General features: G+C 35.4%; 1 protein-coding gene across 3 annotated transcripts in view; it reads left to right on the top strand.

The window, feature by feature from the left end:
• LOC136032077 (methylcytosine dioxygenase TET-like) overlaps positions 1–18,035 on the top strand; it is a 67,758-nt gene that overhangs the window by 34,936 nt on the left and 14,787 nt on the right. For all 3 annotated transcript variants that reach the window (XM_065712202.1, XM_065712201.1, XM_065712200.1), the window contains 5 exons: positions 1,422–1,496; positions 7,283–8,426; positions 10,909–11,084; positions 16,517–16,873; positions 17,474–17,698. In XM_065712202.1, coding sequence (XP_065568274.1) covers positions 1,422–1,496; positions 7,283–8,426; positions 10,909–11,084; positions 16,517–16,873; positions 17,474–17,698 — 1,977 coding nt within the window. The remainder of the gene's footprint in view (positions 1–1,421; positions 1,497–7,282; positions 8,427–10,908; positions 11,085–16,516; positions 16,874–17,473; positions 17,699–18,035) is intronic.

The raw sequence follows: 18,035 nt of genomic DNA, 5'->3' as shown, positions 1-18,035 counted from the left end.
TTAAGCACGTATGAATTGTTGTTGGAGTGTATTTCGTAAAAAAAAGTTTAAGGTTAGACCTACCCTTTGAAAGTAAAACCTTAATTTTTGGAGTTTCCAAATATTGATTTCAACCCGAGAGCCCTGACATATCTTGTCTGATTGCTTACATGTGGAAATGATCTATGACTCGTTACTAAACATTTATACAGGAGGGCTTTTACTAATCTTTTATAACCATTTTTTGTTTGTCTCTACATTTTACTCAAAGTGGCACTGTCTGTAAATAGGCGTACTAGTGTGCAATAAGATACGCAATCCTAGTTATAACATAGATACTATATCAAATGAGTTGTCTTAGATTCACAGTGCCGTAATTACAATGGATCTCCTTCCATCTGCTCTTTACTGCCGGCATTGGCTAGCTGAATCATAGCACTACTGAAAATGTTCTAAAAGCGAGAGATCTATCTGTTTAACATTCTACTAAAACATCTGCTCTAATCGGCAGCTGTCGTACATGTCTGCTTTTATTTCGGGAAGTTGCATTGAGACTTTGTTCCGGCCTTTTTCATCCCAGAAGGTATAAATCAATGCTGGAAATTAGTTGCATTGTATAGTGTCCTGTAACAATGTTATTTTTGTTGGTAAGCCAAAGGTACTTGAGCTGATAGTTCTGAAGCACCTTTTTGATTAGATGCAGAAATGTGGGAAGTGTTTGGAGACCACTTTGTATGGTTCAATAACTGGTAGAAATGCTGCTTTTCCTAAGACTGTCTTAGGCAATGAAGTAACCCTTGAAAGCAATGCCATTTTTTTTTATCTTAACTTTTCCTCCATTAAAAGAGAAAAAAATCTTGATCGTTCTTTGGCCGCCTAAAATCTTGTTTGATTTAGAACTAGTGTCCTGGGACACCTCCTTTATTCCCTCGAGTTCTTGCTGTACGCATCAATTGCAGCCTCGGTATCGGGAACTCAGTTGCATCAATCCTCAAATCGAAGCAATCGAATCTGAATATTGGCTCCAAGTGTCTGAAACTTTATAATCAACAAGGCATTGGTAGAAAAAAAGTAAATAAGGGTTAATAAAACGAAAAACATTATAGGAAAAAGTGTCAAACCATTCGTCAGCGGTTTGACCTTTCAAATCAAGCAATCGAAAAGCGAAGGGTGTCATTTGGATGGGTTTATTTGAAGTTCGGGTAAAAGTGTTGGGGATGCTTTTTTTTTTATTCTGCGCAGCTAGCCTTTAATTTCGATTTGTTTTCAATTTTACCATTTTGGAATAAATTTAATTTTTGTATGAATAATGTGCGAATTATTATAGTAACCCATTTACAAGATGGTTGGTCAATGTCAGAATGATTTCTTATGGTGGCACCTGTTATTTCGTGCATTCAATTATTGAGGAGTAAATGTAACTTATTGATTTTATTTTTTAGCCTACACGAGAAGGAAGAGGTAGATCGAGTATGAACCCAATGCAAAACCAACTGCCCGGACAAGGACCTCCCATGGTAAGTGTTATCACAGTTTCTGATTAGGAATTCAAGCCGAGTAAGGCTAAAGGGGCTATTTAAAGAAGCTATATATAAACGTATGAAGTAGCAGAATAGGATCCATCCCATCTCCTTCCTAGTTTTAAATGATTAGAAAGATTGGGCGTTTTATTCTATCTTAACTATATCGAGTGTAGACTTAATATCTAGTATCGACAAGCTAGCTGTTTTTCAAATAAAATCTAATCTGATTTGAACAATCTGAATCCATCGGAAATAAATCAGTTCGTGTAAACAAATCGTAAGTAAGGAGTGACTCAGCTTAATAGTAACCGAAACTAAAAAAACAGAGTTTTAATCTCAATAGATACGCCAAGAGAATTAACTTTTTATTCCAAATTTATTGACTTTTTATTCCAAATATATAAAATTCCTTAAGTTTAGTGTTGCCCTTCGAAACCAACGAACCTAAGGGTTTTTTTTTTGGATTTTTAAAAGGAGGGAAACACCCCCAAAAAGTCAAGGAATCTTAATGAAAATAGCACCTCAGGATCAGCGTATCAGATAATCCTAATAAAGGTTTCAAGCTCTCATTTGCAAAGATATGGTTTTTTTTTCGCCAGAAGAAAGATCATGGATGTGTGTTTATTTGTTCTTTTTTTGCCAGGGGTGATCTTATCGAACCAATGGTCCTAGAATTTTAGGAGAAGGCTCATTTGAATAGAAACTAAATGTTTTAGTGTCATTTTAAGTTACTAAAAAGAATGGAGGGCAATTAATCCCCCTCCCACGCACTTTTTTCCTCAAAGTCGTCTGATCAAATTTTGGAGATAGCCATGTTGTTCAGCATGATTGAAAAGTTCAATAGCTGTGCTTTAAGGGATAACATGACCCCCTCCCATCGCCCCTGTGGAAGAGGTCAAATTGTGAAATTTGCCAAATGTTTACGTATAGTATTTGTTATTAGGAAGCATAAAGACTTTTTGCTGGGGGTGAATTTTCTGTGGAGAGGGAAGTTATCGGGCGGGGGGGGGGGGGGGTGAGTGGGGGTGTTATTTTCAGAGGAAATTTTATACCGGGGAAATTTGCCACAATTCCTGTACGAAATTGTTTTTATTTGTCTTACTTTCTCTTTGTTGACTTAATTCACATACAGGGACGTTAAGGAGGAATCGTCCGGGGGAAATTTTCAAAGGGTTGTAATTGACAGTAGGATTTTTTCCTGGGGGGGGGGTCCATGAGAAATTCTTCGCTGGGAGTTTCTGCAGGAGCAACTTTTTACGGGTGGAGAGATATTTCCCGGAAAATTTTCTATGAAAGGGAGACTTTTGGCGTGATTTGGAAAACGATCTGAAATTGAAGCCTTTTTCAAATGAAAGTGTGCCATTGAAAATTTTTCAGGCGGAATCGTCCGCAAGAAATTTTCCAGGGGGGAGTTTAAGTGAAGATGGAATTGTACGGGTGGAATTTACCGGGAGGGGGATATTTTACGTAGTAGAAACTTTCCATGGAGGGATTCCCCATGGGGGAGGGATTTTTCCGCTGGATTTCCCCGCATTATTTGAAGAACGATCAGAAATTAAATAAAAAACAAGGTTTTTTCTACAGAAACTAAGAAGCATCGTTAAGATTCAAAATGAACAGAAACTATGTCGTATGTGAGGGGGTTGCCCTCTCCTATATGCGTCGCTCTTTACGCTAGTGTTTGTTTTTTTTTGTCCCAGTTCTTTAAGAACGACTGCTGAAACGCAAGGGCCGTCTAATTAGAATAAGAAGTTTTTTTTAAATACAAAAAAAAAAAAAATAGCGTGAAGAGGAGTAGTTCCTGTTCGTTTTAGTTTTTAATGTTGCTCCTTACTTTTAGTTGAAAAAATATTTCTTTTTAGACACTTCATCAGTTTCATCGTTAAAAGTATTCTGTAAAGCATTTCATTTGCAGAGTCGAACTTTGAGAATTAAGAACCTTAGCTCGCAGAAAAACAAAACAAAAATGATTAAACAGAGCACTATCTGCGTATGATTTCTAGTTTGAACATTAGTCTAAAATATGACCGTATTCAAAACTAGAGCTGATCAATTAGTTTGAACGAAATTCTAATTTTGAATACCATGTTAGTTCTGTTGCATCTATTTTATTTCAAATCATATAAATAATATTCGACGGGGTGATATTTGATATTTTTGCCTAGATCTCCTAGAACATTGATATTTTTGCCTAGATCTCCCCCCCCCCTACCATAAAAGAAGAAGACAGCTCGACCAGCTTCAAGATGATGAGCCCCAGACACATCCATACAACTTGGTCTTGGTACCCATGTTTTTCACGTCTATGGAGTTGCTTTTTTTTATAATGTCACTATATCTTTTTTAATAAGCTATAAAGCCTACCCACAAATTGATGCTTGTCTGGTGGTATGTTGTAATAGCATATGAAATTACGTTGGTATCGTTAATGAAACCTTATTTCATCTCGGGTGTCGTTTAGAGAAAATTGATGATAGATACAAGATCTTAAATATCCGCTCTCTGAACGGAAGCGAAGCTATTGATTTTTGCTGTTTAGTTCAGTGTGAGTCACTTTTATCGATTTTGAAAGTTTTCTGATTTTATTACATTTACAATCTGGAGCGCTTTCCTTAGTTGGAAACACAGAGAGCAGATGGAACTTGTACGCCACATATTGATCCCTTTTTCTCGAAAAAGTGCGTCATTCTTTTTCAAAATGCGTAAAAAGTTTCTTCTTGGAAAACTTTTTCCCAAGTTTCAAGAGACGGATCTAACGATTTTGACGGAAAGCTTGCTTCAACATTGTTGAAGTTTTGAAAGCAAACTTGTCTTTACTCCCCACTTTAGGGCGGACACTTCTATGAAAGTTCCTATGTATGCGGTTCAATGAAAGGGAATAGTTTTGAATTTTTAATTGGAAATGATTCAGTGCTGATTAATTAGTCTAGTGAAGGTGTTGGTTCATATATTACTCCTTTTTTCCAGTGAACATTTCCTGGGCTAGCTAAAATAAAGAGAAAAACATCCGAGGATGCTCTTGGTTACCCCCCCTCTCGTTAAAAAGCTGCTTGACAATATGAGTTTTTGCAATTTAATTGGCTACAGATGGCTTTTCTATAGCTCAACCGCTTCATGAAAATAACCGTGGCCCCTTCTTTAATTCAAAGTTACGACCCTGAATGAGAATGACATAAAATGTATTTTTCTCGAGATTTTTTTTTTTCAAAGGATTATGGATCGTCCCCGTACACCTGATACAGAATTGGACATACTAACATAAAACGGGGGACTTGACGTGGTAGTGTGATCCAGGCACGTACATTCGATGTTTCTTTGGGGAGGGGCAGTCATATTTTCTTTTGTTTTCATTATTTAGGATTTGGGGATTTTGGATTCTCGTTGTCGAAGTTTGGAGTCATTCAAGTGTCTAATATTATGTTTTCTGTAGTCTATGGATTACTTTGTAACGTACGAATCACTCGGTCGATTTCAGGTGTTGTCAAAATGGCTAAAAAACTAAAAAAAAAAAAAAAAAAAAACGTCTAGCTAATATTGTGTTCGAGTTCAAACGACAATAAATTTGGATTCTCACAGATTTACTGCTTTATTGAACCTGTGGTGCTGACCACCCAATTCGACAACCCTGGTATATAATCCTTATCGGAATCAGGCGCCTTGAAGGTTTCAAGCTTCATTGGTTTCGAAGCTTTTTTGAAAAATCCTAACACAAAGAATTGGAATTTGGGGATGTACAGATTTGAAGCTTAAAATCCCAAACTATTTTTGACTTTCTTCGATTCGTGTCGGCCATCATTCAACTATAAAACACGGAGAATTGTAATTATGATTTGTGTTTAAATTAATAAGGTTCTCCTTTGGGAGTACATTGTAATCCAGTGACGTTTTTCAGACCAAAGCAGTGACGTTTTTCAGACCATGTTCTCCCAAATTGTCTCTAGAATTTATATCACCCTCCCTCCCATGGTCTAGTGTAATTCTTACTAAATCATAAAATGAAATTCGATTCACCTTAATATACAACTTCCCCTCATCTTTCTGAAAAAATTCCTTCTCATCGGCAGGCAATTACCATCTTATGAAGCGTATGCCCCAAGTTGGACACCATTTCTCAAATCTCTCAGAGGAGGATTTTCCTGAGAGGTTCTCAGATGCTTCAACAACAATTTTTTTTTCACGTTCAAAAATTCAGATTTTCTTGGATTTCATTTAATTTTTCTTGAAAACTCCCTAGGATGAGGGAATAGATGCAAACAACGGTAATAAGAAGTCATCTGAAATACATGAAAATCATCTAACACAAAACAAAACCCAAAATCGTTGTCTTCATAGACAAGATCGTCACAAATCAGGACTCTCCAGTCCTTGGTTGTTGTTAGGCTGCATTGCTATAGGAAGTTTTCCCTACTTGCTGTCCTGAAATTAAGGTTTCTCTACAAAAAGCTTCACTTTTCTGAATAAAAAATTGTCCACCTTTTTCGTCCTTCGGCGGGCAAATGCCCAATTATGCCCCTTTTGAGTACTAACGGAGCTGAATGCAGACACTAAGCAAGTATTAGTATTGAAAAAAACAAAAACAGCTTCACTAATGATGTAATCACGCAACTGCACTTGGTGATCAAAAAAGTATCAGATGGAACATAACATTTTAGGGCATTTCTCTAATAGCTGAGGAACATGGGTCTTCGTGTATTTTAATATCTTTTCGTCTATGAAGCTTTTAAATTCTGCAGTTTGGACTTATCTCATTTTTGCATTATTGAGTCTACCAGCAGCTTGTCTGCACCAAGTTTTCATAGACGTAGTTTTTGCCCTTCATTCATACTGATCAAAAAGCCTTTCATGATTTCGGTTGTAACAAGGTCCTTCTAATAGCTATTATAATTAGAAGCAATGGATATTAGAATAATGAGTATAAGTGGTAAATATTGGATACTTCGAATATGACTAACTTACCTCTAATTAGTTAACTGTAGAAGGGGAGGGGGTTTCGGAGGTGCCCTAGGCCCAATTAGTTCATTTAATTATAGGCCTTCATATTTAAATTGTTTGACAGATAAATTTAAGTTGAAAGCCACCATGGCCGGTGGCTCCCCTGTCACTTTTATCCCTTTAAAAGGCTCTTTTCAAGCTCTTTTAGCTACCTGTTCCTTATGCATTGACCAAAAAACACATTGAACACATCGCTCTTTATTCACATAAACCTACTGCATTTACTCTGAAATATAACACACGTTAGGTTTTCAATATTGTAAACCAGCTCGTAAACCTACTGTATTTACTCTGAAATATAACACACGTTAGGTTTTCAATATTGTAAACGAGCTCGAAATTACAAAATCATGCACCTAACAGATTATATAATAGTCTTGGATAAAATTACTTCTATGAACAATCTTTTTTTCTAATTGTTCTACAAATTGTCACATGATCCCTAGAACTAGTTTTTGTTTGGATGCCCCCCCCCCGCCGTAAAGTCCAAATTTTTACTCCCTCTTCAATAACGTATTTTGTTTTCCATATTATTTACCTGTTTTGTTTGTTTTGTTATACATTTTCTAAACTCAGACACTTAGAAACCATAACACCCCGTGAATATTTTTTCGCCTGACGCATAGTAGGCTACATTACAATCATAGTCAGCAATCTTCTTACGCAATCTTTTTGTGGTTTGTTTTATGGAACTCATCGATTTTTTGTTTTGTAATTTATTTGACAAAATTGAATTTGTTTGTATTAAACTTTTCTTTGTTTTTATGGATTCTTTTTTCTATTTCTAGCCAGGGATGGGGCAGTTTTTCATGCAGAATAACCCTCAACAACCAGCACCATCAATAGGAGATCCAATGGCCGTCCGACCAAATCACGGGACGTTTATTGACTCAAGATTTCAACAAGGCGCCTGGCCTTCACCTCCTCAAACGAATCAATGGGAAAATTACCCTCCACCATTGGTTCCCATTATGGCCGTTGAAGAGCAGAGGTTTCAGCACTTTCCAGAAGGGCAACAGCCTCAACAGTTCCGTTTCAATGGGCAACAGCCCGGATTCCAGTATCAGCATGATCAATTTGTTCATTTCACTCAACGTTCTCCATCTGGAATGCATAACCAGCCGCGACAGAGCCCACAAACCTTCAGCCCCCATGGAATGACATCACCTCATCCATCGCCTCAATCTCAGAACCAAAGATCTCAAAATTATATGGAAATAAGCTCTGGTGGAAATGGTCAGTTCCAGCCAGGAAGTAATTTCCAGCCTGAACAATCGCCAAGTTCCAATAGCTCTGGCTTAAGACAAGAAGACGACCCATCCTTTGCTAATAACTGGAACCAACAGCAGTTCCATGATCAAACATCACGTAGAGACCTAAATAACAAAATTAAAGAAATGATTATGAATAAGCATCAACCACAAACCAGCCCAGAAAGTGAACAGTGGTTTAAGGGCCAAGAATATTTGAGTTATGAAAATTTTCAGCAAGGTAACGGTGAAACTGTTAGTCTGAACGTTAATATCAAAAGTGAAGAGACTACTATTCACCAAGATAGTTCTAAGTCGGACCATTTTTTAGTGCAGGGCCACCCTCGGATATTGCTAAAGTCTGAGGGTGGTAATGCCAACTCGGATGATAGCACGGTGTTGCCAGATAGTACAACTGGTAGTCCTGGACAAAACGAACAGAAGTCACAGTTTTCCGGCAAAACTACCTCATTAGAGATCTCGAGCGCTAGGCCTTTCGATATACGATATATCGTTAGTGATAAAACAAATGACTCCGATTACCTTGATTTAGGCTCGATGCAGTTTCGTGGTGCCTTTCAAAAGCCGAATGGTTGGAATGATGGCACTTCTGCAACTCGAGATAAACTAAAAAGTGATGTTCAAGTTAAAGACGAATGTCCCTGTGGTCCAGCGGACCAAAGTAAGTTCTTTTTCTGATTTATATCATGAGTGATGTAGCCAGCGACTAGCCAGGATCATTAGTTGTACATTTATAGTGGGATTCAGTTTTAATTTTAAGGTTATGTAATAGTACTTATCATATTTCGTTTTTAATAAGGATAATTGAATTCTGAAGCCTTTCAGCATTATCCGAAAATTCATACTAAAAAAAAAAAAAAAAAAACATACTTCCCTACACTAAAGCAGGCCAACAAAACATAGGAAATTAACAATATAAATCTCATTAATAATAGTAGTTTATTCATAAATTTTGATGTAATAAACGTAAAGTTGACAACCAGTATAACATAATACATATATAACTCAGTGAGCACGAAAATAGATTCCAATTCTTACATGCCAACAACAACGATTTCTTAAGGTTTCTTTCTTGAGGTTTCTCTATTACTTTAGGTTGTATTGGAAGTTGACGGTTCTTATCAGGTGGTGGCTACTCTCCCGCTGTTTTAGTGCAAATGAATTTTATAAATTAGATCGTTTTATATCTATAAAGGTAACAAACCTATGATTATTTCCAGCATTCATTTCCTTTGTAAGTTAAATTCATAGCCATGCCATCTTTTTACATACAAGCTAGATGCTGTTATGTAATAAATATGAGATATGTTTTATTGTTTATACATAGAAATATTGTCAATGTAATTTTTTTTTCAATAATGTCTAGCCAAAGCTATATTATGATGCACGTTCAGATTACTGCAAAGGTTTATTTTTGGTTAAAATTAAAAGACCTTAGCACGAACTTTGAGTTGTAACAGGAATTGACAGTAACCTTAAGGAAAAAACAAGTATAGGCTTTTTTTTTTAAATGTTTTTACCTTTTCTTCTAAAAGGTCAATTTAAATAAGAGTTTGCGGAATAGGCTTTTATGCAAGTTGTACACCCAACAGTCCCGATAAATAGCAATATGAAATATCCAAGTATGGAAAAGGGGAAGCTCGAACAATTTTTAAAGCAAATCAAATATGTAATTAAAATCCTTTGACAGAAATGTAAAAAAAATAAATTCATCAATGCTCAAACTTGTAATCAAAAACTAAATATTTTTCCCTGTAGAGGGTAGAGAATTGAACATTTCATGGTGGATCCACACTACGTTAAAATACGTTAAAAACATGCGAAATTAGGTAGATTCCTGTTTTTTTAGTTTCCTATCAGGCTCCTATTTTTTTTTTAGCATGTTTAAATGGTTCTCTAAGAAAAAGTTTTAAGTAATATCGTAATTTTGTCTGAATGAATGGATAGACCTTAAACTAGTAAATTCAATGACATAACTATTTTGCTCTTTTTGTGCAAGTTACAGTTGTAGGCTTGTCTTAAAATTGAATGTTTATCAGAAGCTGCTATTGTGTGAAAGTCTGAAACTGGAAGCTCTCGAAAATAAGTTTTACCTCGTCTGACGTTATATTTTAAACCGTAATTGTATAATAGATTGAGTATCTGAAATAAACCAAGGCCCCCCCCCCCACCCCAAAAAAAAACAAAAGTTTGGTTTCTTTCTTATATTTTTTTTTGTCTGGAAATGCTCTTGAAATGTCTTTTAAATGTATTGTTTAAGTAATGCATCACAAGAAATTTTGAAAAGATAATGTTTTAGGATTTTTAAATCAGAATAAACCTTTTTATAGACCATACCAAACTGTTCACACTAATAACTATACAATGACTGATTAGCTACACTGTTAACTGTACAGTTACATTTATAAAATCTGTTAATGATATTGACGTGCTGTGTTATTATAAAAAACAAAACAAAAAAAAAACAAATTTTCCTGATTGCAGTTAAATCTAGTACGCATTCAGTCATCCTTCTAAAAGAAAAATAAAATGTTTGGGATACACTAACGTAGTAGTCCCCGTAAAATTTTTGGAAAATAATTAGCAACGCATTGGATTGCATTGTATCAGATTAACGACACTTTTTAACTATTAAGGTCCTTTTTTCGGCCCTACAGTGTGTAGCTAAAACCAGGTTCGAACTCTTGAGTCCTGTATTACCAAGCTGAGAACAAACCCACTGCGCCACCACAGGGCAAACTGGATTAGTCAACAAGTATGAATATTCAACCCCATAACCATCTTGCTGCATGGGTAGATGGCAGCGCATGTGCCTAATCATAATCGGCTAAATGAATTTGGGAATATTATAAGCTTGAAATATCATTGATTATGATTATATATTTAGACTGCGATTTATCTATGTTTATGTTTATATATTGTTTTATAGATGGAAAAAGTGGTCCTGGCTATATGTAGATAAATACTTGTAGAACACAATAGTCCTTGCTTAAATCTGTACATACCTAGAGATGTATATAGACTGCGTTCTTAAAAAAGTCAGCCATTTGTATATAAGGTCGCTGGCTACATCACTGTTGCAATTGTTAAATGAGCCAAGGTGCTAACTATTTGTAATTAGCAAGCGAATGATCTCATTTTAGTGCCTTTGGATTGCTGTCCAGTATATACTCAGTTGGGTGCTTCGGATTCAGTACAAAATTTAAGAAAATTATTAGAAAACCGTTTTGGAATTGAAGGTTCGGCATTACGCTTCGAAAAAGTCACTTTCACTGGAAAAGAAGGGAAAACCTTCTCAGGATGCCCTATGGCTAAATGGGTATGTCTCCTTCTAGATTGTGTATGTTTAATTGTTTAATTGTGTTATTTTTTATAAGTCGACCTTTCTACTGGGCATGTAATATTGGACTGTTGTATTCTATTCCTTAGATATAGATTATGTGCCTTTCGATTATTGGATTAACAGAGACAGACATCACATGTTAAATCAAAAGTATCTTACTTGCACTTGCTTTAAGGTCAAGTCGCAGCCAGGCTCATCGTGACACCCAGCACACGACGACATACTTCTTTCTAGAGATTTTGCTTGAGGGCGGCAGGCTTCATGATCTCAACCCAGTGACGATCCCAACGTCAACCAAATTTTCAGAAGCCCCTTTTAGGCTTAAAATTGGGACTGTCGTGAGCCTTATTTTCTTATTTGCTCTTCTGATCTCCGCTTGGCGTTACCAAGCCACCTCAGACACCTCATTTTGACAACATCAGAGACAAGTGGGTGATCCCCATCTCTTCACCTAGTTTTGTCGTTGGAGACTTTGAAAGGCAAATGATCATCGAAAACATCCCTGCGTCGGGGAATTTTGGTAAACATTTCTCAGTGATTATACAAGGATACTTGATCCTAGCACAAGTCTAAAACCTACGAGAAATAGCCTTTTTTAAGGATCATAGTCCACTACTTGGAAAACCAGATCTTTCCTCATTGCACATCTCTTTATGCATATTTTCTTTGTGCACTCAAAACGTAGGATATGTATTGAAGAGGCAACTGGGTAACTTCCAAATTAATTCCACATTAAAATAAGTGCTAAGCTGTCTCCATGATCTAATATCATCAATTAGCTTGTATGATAAATCATCGTACTGCCATGTATTAACTAATGCGCTTAAGAAAAGATAGGATATACTTCGGTATATACTTGACTCTCGGGAGGGGGGCATTGAAACAGGGCTCGTTTGGAAGACCAGAAAAGGTTGGAATATTTAGATTAGGGCTTACAATGCCTTCTTTTTGTTTTTTTTCGTTGTAAAGTCATCTAAAGCCCCCCCCCCCCAAAAAAAAAAAAGAAAAGAAAAGAAAAATGTCTATCTATCTCTCTTGGAAAACAACCAGTAGTTGAAAAATGAAGTTCAATTATAAAAATGAGATGAGATAAAAAATGGTTTTGAAAGCATTAGGAAATGAAGGACTGAGGTGGCTCTGAAAATAAACGCAAGTAAAACGAATTATATTGGACAGTGAGGGAAAGAGAGATATCTAGATCAAATTAGAAGGTAAAACACGACAAAAGACTTGTGTATATTTGTAGTGGCATCCCACGAGATAATTTCAATAAGTGTAACTAGTTAATAGTAAATAAAATTACTAAAATCTATAACGTCCAATAAGATTGGGAACAGCTCGCATTCGAGAACATGTAAGCATACTCGGGTCCTTTGAAAAAGTGACGAATATGGATTAGATGGCTTCAATAGGTATGGAGAGTTAGAAGTAATAAGGTAAACAAAATTTACTTCTGTTGCTTACCAAAACTTAACATAACTCAGTTCATTTAAAATTAATTTCTAGTCCAGAATTTAAAAGAGATGTTGCAATAGCAACCCATATGCACTGAAAATATATGTTTCACTTGCAAAGCAACAAGAAATCAAGTGTGCTTGGCCATGTTTTAGTTGGTTTATTCTCAGTTCTACAACTTGTCACGGTTCTCAAAGAAAATAAAGGGAAATTGAAACTGAAAATGGTTTTCACTTGCTTCTTTTGCCTTCGGGAACTAGCATATTGAAAGTTGTTTTTCTCAAATTAAGTTAATTTAATTTAAAAATAAATCCAATTGTCAAATAAGGCAACCCATTAAGGTTATTTTGTCGATTATATGAATTGTTGGTGCTAAAACGCTTGTAGAGTCTTCACTGGCATATTTCGTTTTTTGCTATTCCTTAAAAGGATTCTAGATTATTTAATTTGCATTTACTATTAAACAAGTTCTTGTGAACATGTTGATTTTCTATGTTTTTTTGTTGCAGTAGAACAATTCCTCGGTATGGTTTAAGGTGCTAGTTTAATCTTGATTTGCTGTTGATTTATCCTTCAGAAATAACTAATAACGGTCAGTTATAGAATTGTATGTTATTAATAGTAATTGGTCATTGAGTTAGTTGCTCTTTTCGAGTCATCCGTTATTTTACCGTTATTATTTTAATATTTTATTTTACTGTTATGATTTTAATATTTTATTTTACCGTTATTATTTTAATATTTTATTTTACCGTTATTATTTTACCGTTGTCTAAGCTTTGTTTCTTGAGCTTGCTTCTTCATAGCCCTTGTGAAATATGTATGTATGCGTATATAATAAATAGGATGAAACATACCCACTTGTCCAACCTGTATGCATACCAAGTGTTTGTTGAACAGTTTCCCAGGGACTCTTGCACACCTTATGAGTAGATTATTCAGCCGTGTATCCTTTTTTTTTATGTCCATCTATCTTTATGCTTGTTTATTCCCAGCCTACAATCTGTCACTCAAACGATTTTACATAAGAATAAAAATAAAAGAAACTGAAAAGATAGTGTTATTTAAATTACTCTAATTCAGTTGCATGCATCCTCTATACTTTTTATGTCCTGACGCCATAGTATTATCGCTAAGCCCTCGGATAACCTTTTTTCCCTAGATTCAAAGCCATCTAGCAGCTAAAATTGAGCTTGGATAAGTATTGATTTTCGGAACAAGGTTTAATCAATCAAACAGACCATAAAGTTTAAGTAATTGTCTGTTTTATTGATTTTTCCCGGCAAAGCTTTCTAACAATTACCCTGCTGTGGGTGAATACATGTCTTATTGATGCTTCGATAAGACGTTAAAGTAAATGAACTACGTATATCCTTTCCCCCTTGCCAATTAATGGTTTACTGATAATTGTATTACATCTATTAAAAAATTTTTGCCGGTAAAAGGATTGCAGTTTCTCGAGGAAGGATAAGAAACTTAAAGTCATTCGACAGACCATAGTTAGTAGACCTTCGCTTGGAAAGTTCAATACTAAAGTAGATGAAATAAAATGGGTCTTTGAAGATAAAGGCTCTCGAAGTTGACTGACTAGATTGAATCTATTTTCCATTTTTCCTATTTTCCGTTATAATACTGCAAGATGTTTGGGCATTTATGGGCTGTTTAATATAAGTATAATAACTGTCCAGTAAAAGCTGACAGCTGGCGCAAAATGAAGCCAAGTTTGAAAGCAAAGCTAACATTTAATACGAAAGGAATATTTTTTTTTTAGTCCTTTAAATCCTGCTAAATTGTCTCGGCTGATGTACGAATTAGAACTTAAATTTTCTGAGAAACTAAATAGTCCACAGCCGGGTAAGAGAATGGCTCAAATTAGGCTAGGATGAAATCCTACCTTAAAACTAATTTCTTAAGATATGAATAAACCTGAAACTTAAGAGGGTGGAGGGAGGAGGAGCGTTCGATTCATGTGGACCTCAGGTTGCTATGTGTAGCGATGTTTTTTTTTTCTGTATGAGCCTTAGTGACAATGTTTACTTTTCATTTGCCTATATACTATTTGGATTACAGATAGTTTTAGGAATTAACCTTCAAGAATTGTGTTTGCTCAATTGGAAATATAGTTGCAACCATTGATATTAAAGTTTCGTATTAGATATTTTAAAGAAGCAAACTGGAATTTGACCACCTTATCCACCTTTTAATGTGCTCATTTTTTTTTTTACTTTCAAAACATATTTTGATCAATTATATAGATTCGTTTTTTTCCCAATCAAAATAATAAGATTTTGCTTTTTCGTTTAAGCCGTTTTTAAACTGATTTTCATTTTTTTAATTTATTTATTTTTATTTAGGGTGGCTAGGTACTGTAGCTCAGGCATAAATGCAAAGTAAAGGGGAAGGGACAACATTTTATGAGAATCACCCACATAAGGTCACTAGTTCCAATTACTTACAGAAAAAAGTTATAGTCTTCTTCTTTCCACTAATAGGAGAGGAGAGGATGCGATATTCTAGTCAAACTCCTTACTTCTCTAATCAGGGAAGAAAAAGGTTGATAATAGACAAAACACGCCACAGCACTTAATTCTCGAATGAGCCTGCTATCCTTTTTTTTTTTTACTAGAGAAGCTATATCTTAGCAGTTCAACTAACGAATAAACAAGTTTCATATTTCGTTCAGCTTACGTATAGTGTTTATAGGGAGATAAATTAAATCAGAAGAACTTGTTGTAATCTGATAGGTAAATATGGGACTAATTATTTCGAGCCAGGAAAGGTCAGGGTAGAATTTTGTGGAAGGAAGGGGTAGAGCGTCCATGACCCTTCTGGTTATAAAATTGCACAGGACATTTTTTTTTTTTGGGGGGGGGAGATATTTGCATGTTTGTCAAAATAGGAAAAATATATGACATATTTGGAAATGCATGCCTGGGATTTACATCCCAAAGGGCTCATCTCAGCATCACTCTCCCATTTTTCCGCTTAATGGCATCCCTCTAAAAAAAAGCGTCTGCTTTGACAAAAATTGAGTTTATTTTTTTAAGTTTCTTCTCCGTAAAGCCGAATATCCATATAAATGTATGGAATATCAATAGAAAAAAAATATATGAATATGTTCTAGAAAATTTAGAACCTGAATCTTACTGTGCCCTCCTCTACTTATGCTTTAGTATCTTTTTATTTGCTATATGTAGCTGCGATTAGTACATTGCCTAATCTCGTCAGAACAAGAACAAAATAATTGTAGAAAACGAGGTATATCCACTTGTATATATAGAAATGCATCTTCTTTTATCCATTTCTTTCATCAGTCTTAGCTGAATTCCTCGAAGTAATGACGCTCAGGGGCGTCAGATATGAGGGGGGCCTCAATATTTCTAGCCAGTTGGTAAAAGAAATTGAGTCGGTGAAATAGTGGCGCGAAACACCGACATGTTACTGGCTCATTTTTTTATTAGGTAAATGGGCTGATGGGAAAAAGTGACCTAGAATCAATGGAAGAAGATGGATCTGTTGATAAAAATTGAAGTAAATTCATTCGTAATATCACCTAAATCAGTATGTAAAAATGACCAGTCAGTCCGTGAAATCCCCCCCCTTCAAGCATTTTGGCTAGTAATGTCTACGTTGACGCTAATCCTCTTTTTACTTTTGGTTTTACTTTTAATCTGATGATTACTAAGAAGTTTCTTCTATGCATCTCGTTAAGGAGCGGGATTTTTTCAACTCGTCCTAATAAACACTACCTGTTCTAAAATTAGGTGCTCATCAGTGATTAGGTAATCATCATTTATGAAAAAAAATGTTCTCAAGGTATTGTTTAATGAATCTTACATATTTTTTAACCATATTTCCCCTAATTCTTAATAACCGGTATGACCGTTATCCAACTATTCCAGCTTTACAATAACATGTTTTATTTATTAATCTATTTCGCTTCTTTTTATTAGGTGCTACGGCGATCGTCATCACAGGAGAAAGTAATGTGTTTGATACGCCAAAGACTAGGTCACTTATGTTCGTTGTCGTGGATCGTTATAGCCATAGTTGTATGGGAAGGTTTGCCAATCTCCTCTGCTGATAGATATTATGAAGATATCATAGGAAAAATAGCTAAAAGTGGTATTTCACCTACTAGACGTCGTTGTGATGTTAATCCAAGAAGGACGTGCTTGTGTCAGGGTACAAATAATGAGGAATCGGGAGGATCTTTTACCTTTGGCTGTACATGGAGTATGTTCTACAATGGATGCAAGTTTGCTAGAAGCAAAAATGCTCGTAAATTTAAAGTGCCTGTCAAAGGAATGGTAATCTATATTTCCGACATATTCTTTGTTCTTGGATCTTTTATTTTCTCTTTCTATCTCTTTCTTTCTTTCTTTCTTTCTTCCTTTCCTTCTCTCTCTCTCTCTCACTTTCCCTCTCCTATTTTTCTCTTATATTCTTCTCTTTGTTACTGTTTCTTGCATCTTGCTCTTTTTATTGTATATGTATGTAAATTCAATTTTTTGTGTACTTGTTCCATACTTTAAAACCAAAATTTTGTTCTTTGGTTGGGGCTTCTTTTTTTTGTTAGTCACTAAGAGTGGTCGGGTAGGTGCGTAGTTCGTAGTTATCCGCCTGTTGATATCATTGTCCAAATCACTATGGAAACACGTATCTGCGTACCGGCTATATCCAATAAAAATCAATTTTAAATATAGGAACGAAGAACAAAAAAAAAAAAAAAAAAAAAAAAAAAAAAAAAAAAAAAAAAAAAAAAAAAAAAAAAAAAAAAAAAAAAAAAAACTGTGGAGGTGTGACCTCACCCCTCTCCTTTTAAAGCTAGGTATGTTTGAAATACTTTGTCTCTATGATATTTTAATACTTGCTTGAGTTTCCGCAAATAATTGGAATTTCATTTGTAGGAAGCTGAATTAGAGTCCATGTTCAACTGTTTGTGTGATGATATTGGCCATATTTTTGCTAAATATTCGCCCGAAGGCTATGAACGTCAGATGTTACATTCCACTGAAGCTGGTAACTGTCGCCTTGGTAATCGGCCGGGTCCTTTTGCCGGAGTGACCGCCTGTATGGACTTTTGCGCCCATGCTCACAAAGATCGGCATGATCTAGTGGATGGTGTTACTGTGGTAAGATATATGACCAAGTTTTCGCACATTAGCATTTTTTTAAACACTCATTTTACTTTTGTCAAAGAGTAGTACAAATTTGTCAAAGATGAATTGAGCAGGGTAAGTTTTGAAAAATCCGCTATTTTGACTTTTGGTTGTTAAGTGTAGATCCCGAGACCTCCCCGTCTTGGATATATACCTGCTTTTTGACAAATATTAACCGGTGCGGAATGTTTTAAAAGCCCATGTTTCAGGTACATAAGTTCATAGAGTTTCAGCTTTACCCACGGAGCCTGAATATTGTCGTTGAATATTATTGTAATTTTTTAATGATGGCTATTATGGTATGCTTGAA

Source organism: Artemia franciscana, chromosome 10 (genome assembly GCF_032884065.1).
Source record: "Artemia franciscana chromosome 10, ASM3288406v1, whole genome shotgun sequence".
Lineage (NCBI taxonomy): Eukaryota > Metazoa > Arthropoda > Branchiopoda > Anostraca > Artemiidae > Artemia > Artemia franciscana.
The sequence above is the reverse complement of the archived record's forward strand: the minus strand, read 5'-3'. Positions and strand labels throughout refer to the sequence as shown.